The sequence below is a fragment of the Myotis davidii genome, unplaced genomic scaffold (assembly GCF_000327345.1).
Source record: "Myotis davidii unplaced genomic scaffold, ASM32734v1 scaffold243, whole genome shotgun sequence".
Taxonomy (NCBI): Eukaryota; Metazoa; Chordata; class Mammalia; order Chiroptera; family Vespertilionidae; genus Myotis; species Myotis davidii.
In genome coordinates, this window is record NW_006295183.1 from 1,729,518 (window position 1) to 1,739,916 (window position 10,399).

The 10,399-nt window shown below is 48.6% G+C and overlaps 1 protein-coding gene across 1 annotated transcript in view; it reads right to left on the reverse strand.

Annotated features, from left to right (window-relative positions):
- Window positions 1-93: 93 nt before the first annotated feature.
- Window positions 94-10,399, reverse strand: part of LOC102770697 — a 12,521-nt gene continuing 2,215 nt past the window's right edge. Inside the window, exons 2-3 of the mRNA XM_006769848.2 lie at window positions 2,443-2,541; window positions 94-402 (exon numbers count right to left, since the gene is read on the reverse strand). Coding sequence (XP_006769911.2) covers window positions 94-402; window positions 2,443-2,541 — 408 coding nt within the window. The remainder of the gene's footprint in view (window positions 403-2,442; window positions 2,542-10,399) is intronic.

Below are 10,399 nucleotides of genomic sequence, written 5' to 3' on the forward strand. Positions count from 1 at the left end.
CTAGTTAATAAATAAATCATGTACTCACAACTGTAAACCTACTTTTTCCCCATCCTGTATAACAATTCATTCAGTCTTTCATTTATTCATGCTTTACTTTTTTACCTCTTTGGCCGGCGAGGGCCCCACGGTGGAGGCTGCAGGGCTGAGCGTCTTGTCAGGTTGGGGGGTGGGCTGCTGGGTGGGTTCTTCCCCGGCCGCCGCCGTCCCTGTCGCTGTCACTGTCGCTGTCGCTGTTGCCGTCGCTGTCGCCGTCGCCGCCTTCTCCGCCGTCTCCGTCTCCGCGGGAGAGGGTGTGGTTTGGCCTTCCAAGCCCAGGGCCTTTTTCATGGCCTGCCTCACCATCTTGGTGACCAGGGTCGCGTCCACGAGGCACACGATTGCCGCCGAGAGACACAGGGACTGTCGGAGACAAGACCATGTGCGGGAAGGAAAGGTGCGGTCACTTTGCAGCTCAGGAGCCGCCTGCCTTCCATTTCCCCATCCCGGGATGCGGGGGGCCGCCTGTCCCCTCTCTGACCCTCCGCCACCGGCTGCGACCCTTTCTGTCGTTCCCAGAAAAAGGAATTTTGGAAATGGAGGGTTTTGCTGACACGAACGATCTCATCCGACTCACGAGGCACTAGGAAAGGACCAGAGAAGGACACTGGACTTAGGAGGCCCCGGTGGGGTTGGAGCCCAGAGATGGCCCATCGTGGACAGGACTCCTGGTTTAAGTTTGAAAGGGCAGGAAAGGGTTCCTAAGGGGACCAGCTGCGAGGAGAGCAACAGGTACTGGGCTGAGGTCTCCGGGGAATCTGGTGTGGCTGAGATCTCTAGAGAGGTGGAGGGAGGAGAGGTGGGGGTCGGACTCAGAAAGCCCTCTTGCTGAATGGAGGGGTGACTGGCCAGTGACCCAGGCTGGGGGCAGGGGGCCCAGTGGGAGGCGGTGGGGTCTCCTGCCATCCAGGTAAGAATTTATGGAGACCAGGCGCTAGGAGCCGCTGGCAGGTGGCAGGAGACGTGGTGGCTGAGTTAGCAAATGGGGACCAGCTCCTGTCTGCCTTGGATGTTTCTCTTTCTGGCCACATCATCCCTGGCTGCATAAATGAACTTTTCCCAGGTGGCTCTTGCCCCATCTAATCTGCGAGTTCCCCTGCGGGGAAAGGATTCTATCCCCAACACAGAGTTCAGGCCTGGCACAGTCCAACGGGATTGGCTAATGTTTACTGATTATGGAATGAATTCAAAGAACTTCAACCTTCTTGGGGGGGATTAATTTCTCTTCCCGTGGTTTAATCTCTTAAACCAAAGTCTCACCTCCCCACACCCCCACCATCTTCCAAGCATTTACTCTGCCATATTGAGTGCCCTTCATATGAGGACCCACGTCTCAGTTTATCCCAGCCTGTGCCATATCTGTACAAATGAGAGTTGTAAAGACTGAGTCCAAACATGCAGAGCCTTGGCCTGGCCTGTGTTGCTCAATGGTTAGAGCGCCAGTCCACCCACTGAAGGGTCTCAGGTTTGATTCCTGATCAAGGGCATGTATCTGGATTGCAGATTCAATCCCTGGCCCTGAGTCGGGTCGGGGCACATGAGGGAGGCAACTGATGGATGTGTCTCTGTGTCTCTCTCCTTCTCCCTCCCTCCCTTCCATTCTCTCTGAAAAAATATCCTCAGGTGAGGATTAACAAAACAGACAAACAAGCCTAGCTTTGGGTGGGGCACTTGCTGGATGCTGGGAAGTAATTTCCCCCCTTAAACTAACTTCCTTCCTTCCTTCCTTCCTTCCTTCTTTCCTTCCGTCCTGAATAGGCTGGGTCACTCACTTTTGACAATGCACTCCCTCCTCCCTCACCCTACAATCATTCTTTTCACGTGCTTTTAAAATATTCTCCAGTCCAGCCAGAAAAGTCAAAGTCCTATTGATAGGCAAGAATATCCTGTTGCAATGGTTGAAAAAATAGTGTATACCAGTGATGGCGAACCTATGACACGCGTGTCAGAGGTGACACGCGGACTCATTTCTTTGGGTTGATTTTCCTTTGTTAAATGGCATGTAAATATATAAAATAAATATCAAAAATATACGTCTTTGTTGTACTCTGGTTGCAAATATCAAAAAATTTCTATATGCGACATGGCACCAGAGTTGAGTGAGGGTTTTTCAAAATGCTGACGCGCCGAGCTCAAAAGGTTCGCCACCACTGGTGTATACGGTTCTCAAAAGGGGTTCAACGACTTGCTTTCCTCCCCGTTTGGAGGATGGGTATTAGAATGGAGATTTTCACGAGCTGAGAATTTGTGTAACTTCACATCTTCTGGAGCGCTTGGTGCAGGAAAGAGAAGGGGTGGTGGTGAGGGTGTCCTGTAATTGAAATAAGGAAGGTGTGCCAGTTCTCCTTTTTCAAGAGCCGTGAAATACTCAACTACAGCGGAGTCGCAGAGGCCTCTACTTACCCCTCCGACATAGAATAGATACCTCCTTTCCTTTTCTTGCATTGTCAAGATGGCGACTGCTAAAAGGAACACAGTTGTAATGAAACTGTTGATAAGATCCTGTAATACAGAATTGAAAACGATCACCTTGACATGAAAATGTAATTTCATAAAATATTTAAATTGGTCAGTGGCCTATCTAGGGATGGATGTCTGTTGCAAAAGTTCCCTCTGATTAATATTAAGAGGAACCCCCAGCAGCATAATTCTTACATCTTCCAGAGACACGAGTTTATGTGATTTTAAGGTCCTGGATAGGACTTTGTCAGCAGAAATGGGTCTAATTTCATTAAAGAACACCATTAAAAAAAATAAAAGCTGACAACTCTTCCATCAGACTTTTCTTAAAGGCCACAGAAAGTGAGCATGAAAAAACCGAGAGGCTTGGGGGCCTAGCTCAAATGGGTCTTCCAAAAATATGATTTTCTGAAGCCTTATATTTTAAATTAATTCTGAATTCTATTCTGCAATACATTTGTTTTAATATAAAAATAAAATTTTAGGCCTGGCGCATGTGGCTCACTGGTTGAGTATTGACCTATGAAACCACCGTTCGATTCCCGGTCAGGACACATGCCCGGGTTCCAGGCTTGATCCCCAGTGGGGGCGGGGGGGGGGGCGGTGCACAGGAGGCAGCTGATCAGTGATTCCCTTTCATCATTGATGTTTCTATCTCTCCCTCTCCCTCTCCCTTCCTCTATGAAATAAATAAAAATGTTTCAAAAATTAAAATTTTGGATTAGGACTTTACTGATTTAATTCCATTCCCAAATCTTTAGGTAGAACTGATCCTTTAGAAGTTGGGTCATATTTAGTCTGTAGGTTCACACGTCCTGAGAAGGCAGGAACCCTTCTGGGGAGCAGGCCCGATATTCTGGAGTGAATGCCCGTGCTGTTGTTGACTTTTGCGCTTCCCTAAGACATGGCCACAGTTGAGCCTGCCCTGACATCTGTGCCAACATCCTTCCTTCTGGATTTCAGGACTGGGTTCTCTAACTGCTAAATAAAGGGTGAGGAGGAATGGGTGGGGCCACAGCCCGGAGTATAAGGAGGGGCTGGGCTTTGGTGGTGGAGCAATAATGGAAGAAGGTGCTCCATGTGTCCGTGGCACCAGTTTGTGGGGAGGGCAAACAGCCCAGGGCGATGGAATCATGGTATGGCCCAGATATCTAATTTGAACATGTTTAGTCTTAAAGTGGCCTGACTTAATAGTATCAACCCTTCTGGTGTACTTGCCCAGGTAGAGCAAGGAGCCTGCCATCCAGTGTATGGAATCACAGTGGCTCTTCAAGGTGCCAAGCTCTTCCCAGTCATTATCTCATTCCTGCACAGTCAGTATCATGGTGCGGCTGTAACGGAGGCTCAGAGGGTTTATTAAATTGCCTAAGATTGAGTATCTGCCAAGGGGTGGAATCAGGGACTCCCCCATAGGAAGGAAATGAGCCTCCATCTTTGTCATTTTCTGTGGAAAGGGTCACCGAGGGTCAACATGGATGGGACAAAAACGGTGAGAGTGCTTTTTGCGGGTGTCATTTGTTGAGCTCGTTTTGGGCCTGCCAGTTCCCAGATGTGTGACCTGGAGCGTGCGCTTTCACCCCTCCTGTGCCAGCCTGCTGATTTTTAAGATGAAGCTGATGATTGGGATTCGTTGGGTTGATCTGAGGATTACATGGCATAAGGAATCTGAAAGCAGCAGGCCAGTGCCTGGCATCTAGTGGGCAGTGGGAGTGCATCAACACCTAGATTCGTGAGATATGTCCTCAAAATGTGCACAGAGAGTAAACTTTCAGCAAATGCCAGGTGCTTTTCCTGTTGAGATTGGCAAGCAAGGAGCTTTTGGGTCAAATGTGAACCTGCTTCTCGGAAGGCACTCATGTCTACTATTTGGGCACCTGGCGGGTAACACTGTAACGGGGGTTGGAAGTGAGTTCCAGTGCGTTCTATAGGCTGGCTGATCGGGCTGGCTATGGTGGGATGGGTACGGCGGTGTGCAGTGTTGTACCCGAGGACTGTGCAAACTAAGGTATTCGAAGATGTGAACCAAGACTCTTATAACTAAGAAGTAGAGTGTAGACTTTTTAAGATAAAAATTAACTAGCCGTGGCCATAGGCCATTGTGAACTTGGATGGAAGTATATTCATCATGATAATGGTAATAACCCGAATGCAGACTGGCCCTACCCAGCCAACCGCGGATTCCCCATCATGATCCCACTCCCCTCATTGGACGGCTGGGTGTTAGGGTTTACTGTGATCCCTCCTCATAAGAAAGCACTCTCCTCCACTGTCCCTTGGAGCTCATCTCTGCCTTGTACCCAACATTTCTACTCTAGCTCACATTTCTTGAGCACTTACTATGTGTCACATACGGTGCCAAGATGTTAATACATGATCTCATTTGATTCTCACAACAAACTTCCCTTATCCCAATTTACACGTGGGGAAGCCACTTGCGGGGGGGGGGGGGGGGGTTTGTTCAGCCAGTGAGTGGCGCTGACCCTCAGCCGTCTGACTTGATTGCCCAGGTCCTTCTCCTGACCCCACTTCCTTTTTTGGCCCGAGCCACAGACCCTCTTGTTGGCCTGCCTCGTACTTGGCAAAGATATGTTCTCCTTGACCGGGTAACATTGCAGCGGAGCCTTGCAACATGCAGGAGGGCTTCTGGCTGTTTTCCCTGTAAATGCCATCCTAATTCACCATCGGTTCTCTCCCTCTCCCCGCAGCCTCTGCTGAGGGAAAGGAGAGCGGGTTTGTTACTTGCCAGTTATTTTCCTTAAAGCCCTCAGGCTGTTCTCTGAGATAAACAAAATGGTGTCCAACTGTAACTGGGAAAGCAAAAGGTGCTCTACTGTCCAATGCTTATTTTTAAATATCGCTGTCAGAGAGAACGTCAAGCGTTTACATCTGTTTTACAAAATGTGGAATTTGTAACAAGCATTTTGTACACAGTCAACATTCGGTGGTGGTCAACTAGCTGCAGCTTTCCTTGGTTCCACTTGTGTCTGGAGTTCTCCAAACAGGTGGCAGCGTCTGGTCAGAAATCGCCAGAACCGGTGTTTTTCATGACTCTTACTTCAAGGAGACATTCTAAAGCGGATGCCTCTCACTTTTAAATGTAAAGACATTGCTGGTGGTTTAGGAATCATCGCTTCTATAGAGCTTTATTTGAAACTATATTTATTATGTTCTTTTTAAAAAAAATTGCTTTCTACTGACAAAAACATCTGCTTGACCAGGACTCCGTTTCTCTGACCATACTGGGTAATATTTTTTATAATGTAGAAGTGTTAAAAATAGAGGCTATTCAGAAGACAGGGATTATAGTTCATACATTTCTTGGGTATATTGACAGGTGATACTAGACGATGTGGCTAAAATTGGTAATGAAGTTGAGAAATGAAGAGAGTGACTCCACATTGGGGAGGGGGGCGGGTATGAGGGAAGCTGTATTCTGACTCGCTCTCATTCAGAGCTGTGCTGATGAGTCAGGGGCTGGCTGAGAGTTGGATCGGCACCCTCCCCAGGGGTGTCAGGGTCCCTGGCACAGCCTTCACCCAAGCGAGAAGCTGCACTTGAGACTGGGGTGTGGGTCCCCAAGCCCAGGCTCCATCCTATCTCCAGAGAAGGAGCCCCTGCCCAAATCGGGCCCCAGAGTCTACAGACCTCAGTAGGTCATCTAGGTGAGGCCAGCGCTCTGTGGTGCTGTCCTGCTGGGGGCCTCAGTCTTAATTCCTCAGACTTCCTACCTCCCTGCTGGGGACTCATCCTTAGCCCTTTACCGAACAAGGGTGGGAATAAGGGAACCAGGAACTTTCTCTTCCTGTGAGCCTGTAAGGAGTCGGACACTTAAAATCAGTACTCCTGCCCGGCCGGTGTGGCTCAGTATGAGAGTCGACCCATGAACCAAGAGGTCACCGGTTCGATTCCTGGTCAGGGCACATGCCCTGGTTGCGGGCTTGATCCCCAGGAGGAGATCGGCAGGAGGCAGCCGATTGATGATGTGTCTATCTCTCTATCCTCCCTTCCTCTCCCTCTAAAAATCAATAAAAACATATTTAAAGTCAGCGCTCTGCACCCTGGTCCTTTGCCCCCTGGGCACTAAACCATCTTGCCTGGAGGGAAGGGCAGAAAGTGGCAGCTGGGCCAGCTGGACCTCTGTAGTGTGTGGGCAGGGCTTTAACCCCTTCCCCAACAATTTTTTTTGTTAAAAACGTTTCTTTTTCAGACTAATTTTTTTATTTTGGTTCTATATAGTATTTTTGATGCTGGTTATGAAAACAGTTTGTAACTCGTCTTCCTATAAACCATATTTTTTTACCATATTTTCTTAGTATACTCGTCGACGACTGAAAAAGAACATTTTGTGAAAACGAGTATACACGTTTCTGCCGGGGAAGGGGTTAAGCAGTGACAGTGTGAATGGGCCACATGTTCTCTGGCTTGCTGCACTGACCCTTCGTAAAGGTCCCAGGTGACTCCTGCAGCTTGATGCCAACCTGTCTCCAAGTCCGCCTGCTCTCTGAAGTTTCACTTAGTCACCTCCTGGGCTGATACCAGTACGTACCGTCCCTAAGCCCGCATATTTTATTGATTTTTTTTTTTTTTACAGAGAGGAAGGGAGAGAGATAGAGAGTTAGAAACATCGATAAGAGAGAAACATCGATCAGCTGCCTCCTGCACATCTCCTACTGGGATGTGGCCGCAACCCAGGCACTTGCCCTTAACCGGAATCGAACCCGGGACCTTTCAGTCCGCAGGCCGACGTTCTATCCACTGAGCCAAACCGGTTTCGGCCCGCATATTTTAAATCGGGCCAAGGCCTCCCCTGTGGGAGCTATTTATCCTCTGAGCAATCACCTATATTCATGTCCTTCATCTAATGGGATCTGAAAGGGCCGATTAGGAAGGAAAGGAATAGATAGGAGAAGAGAATAGTTTGGGATCTTGTTCTGGTGGATGTTTTGAGAAACCTTCCAAGTCAATTAGATCACTCACCACCTGATCAACTATGTTGGTTAGTATGTGGCTGCTTAGTATGTGGGCTGCTAGTTAGCTGAGCATCGGAATAACTGGGCAAACGTTGTGCTAAGACCAAGTCTCCCAACTATGAAGCACCTGGGAGTTCACCAGGCACATCCACGTGCTGGTCCAGGCCCTGGCCTGCACCCTGGCGGACAGGAGCGAGGGAAAACCAGGGCCTCGGAGCTGCCCTCGGGGCTCCCGGAGCCATCCACAGGAAAGAGAATGCTCTCACCCAGGCAGAGGTAGCAAAAGGGGCCCTGGCTTGATCAGAGTTCAGAGGTACAGAGGCTAAAGGTACAGAGCTGGTCTGAGCTGCCCGTGACCACTGTGAGAACAGCTCCTCTCCCAGGACCTTTGTGGTTCATGCTTAGGACACCCACCTCTGGCCTCTGCCTAAGACACCCCCTGGACTCCCGCCCTGGGCCTCGCAGCCAGGCATGGGGCCTTGAGGCTCTCTCCAGCTTCATGGCAGTTGACCGGATCCTCCTGCCCACGGCTCTGACCTTGGTACTGTGGGGCCCTCAGTCACCACTCCCAAGGGCCTGTCCCCACCACATCCCTAGGACAGTCAGTCCATCCTTGGCTCCAAATCTGAAGGAAACCAAGAGGAAACAGGACAAGATACAGAGAACATACAATTCTGAGACTCTGGGGAGAACAAAGGTGTAGGGAGGATGGAAACAGAGAAACCATCACAAGCAACAGGGCAAAACGCCCCGAAGAATCTGAGCTTCGGAGTCTGCCAGACCTGGGTTCAATCTGAGTTTCCACGCCTACACATGACCATGGGCAACTCAACCCTTCAGTCCGATGTTCTCCCCTGTCAAACGGGGCCTGGGGGTGACTACAACCTCATCGGGCTGTTGTGAGGATTAAACAAGGTGACACCCGTGAAAACGTATCTGGCGCATGGCATGTGCTCAGAAAGTTACTTTACCTTCCCTTCTCGGACATTTCCGTGGACAGAGATTTCCGTTTCCCCCGGGAAACCTCTCCCTGGTTAGAACTCTCCACCACTAACAGGGTCTTCACGTGTCCAATGGGAGCTGCTCAGAGCTTGCTTTGCCTGCTTCCTGTTGCTCAGCACGGGGCGGGGGTGGGACAGAGAGCTCAGCAGCCTTTTCAGGGAATCCCTCAGACACTTGAAGAAAACATTTGCGTTTTAGCTCCACGGCAACCAATTCTACCTTAAGGCTGGAGAATGGTACTGTCAGGGAGCGGGGTGTGGACCAGGTCTGAGCTCAGAGTGAGGACTGACCGCAGTGCAAATTCAACTGGTAAAAGCCACCCTTTGAGGGAAAAGAACCTTCTAGGGTCTGCTGGACACTTCGTAATGAATCTTGACTGTGTGCCGGGCGTTGTGCTAGTTTGCTTTAAACACATTTAAGTGTCGCGGGAGCCCTGTGAGGCGGTGATGATGATCACACTTTTCCTTCCCTGATGGGGAAACTGAGGCTGACGTTCACAGAGCCAGGAACTCGGCCCGTGTCTATACCCAAACAGAACTGAATTCCCTCTCTAGTCTGAGGTTGCAGACTCAAGGCTCCACAATACATAGCGTTGATCTGAGACCGGAGGGGTTAGCTTCAGGAACTTTCAGTTGCTAAAGACTCTGGGATGCCGAAGCAGCTAGAACGTGTAATGTCCTTTCCCGAATGCTCTACCATCCGGCACCCTTTGGGGAGTACGGACCCTTAACACACATGGAAAGGTTGACTCCTGCAACCTTTCAGGGCACGCGTGACCATTTTCTATACCTGTGCCGTGTCCGCTCCTGCTTTTAAGGGGCGTGTTTATAACCTGTTAGAGAGGGTGCTGTTTGAAAAGTGGAAGCATGTCTGTTTTACAAGCAATAGGTAGGAAACGTGAGCTGCCTGACTATATGAATTAAAAATTTCTTTAGGACAAGCTGCGAAGCGCCACATGTTCAGAACCATAGTGAGGTGGAAGCAGGTGTCTGTGCTGGTTGCCCTGTGGACAGAGGGGCCCAAGGCTAGTTTCTCCCCGGGGATCGGTAGCACCCTCACTGGCAGAGCTCAGCTATGTCCTTGTCCAGAGAGAGAGCTCTGGGTGTTTTCACGTAAAGAGGGCCTCTACTCTAGGGCTGAGGGCAAAGCTTATATTTGAATTATGAAAAGGAACACTTACAAGTAAGGGCCAGTGTATATAAGTCAGCAAGTGGTGAAGGGTTAGCATATATATTAGGATAAATAAAATAACGATGAAGAGTTCCAGAACTGTGATTGCTATGAATGAATCTTGGGCTTCAGAGATGATGAAACAAGTTAATGCTGCTATGAGAAGACCCTGCAGTGAAAGAAACAGGTTTTGTTTTAATGCCCACGGACTATTAAAAACACACACATGCACACACACACCATAAATTGCCAAATGCAAATCTGATTACATTGAAATTGCCTGTATTGTCTTGAACATACACTTTATTTTTTTGAAATTTTTGTACTTGTAAGAAATGAAATAATACACACAAATAATGAAAATGCACACAGTAGAGGAGGGTAAAAAAATGTCAGTTCCTTTCACTTCCCTTAACCCAACCCTAGTCTGTCTCCTTAGAAGTAGCCACTGTTAACAGTGTGTATTTTTCACCAGAAAGAAGTATGTATATACAGATAGAGAAAGTAGATGCTGATTCTGATAGAGTAAGGGAGAAGTCTAGCTTGCGTTCTCTCCAAATAGCTGCGGATGATCCCAACATCATTTATTGGGAAACACCATAATTCCCCCCACTGACTTAATAGTCAGGTTTTATTATACACTAAATTTTCAGGTGAATTGGGTCTTTTTTGAGACTGTTCTCCTCCATTGATTAGATGATTTGTTTTCAAGTACTTTTGAAATGACAGGAAATTTGTTTTATATTGTATTTATCTGA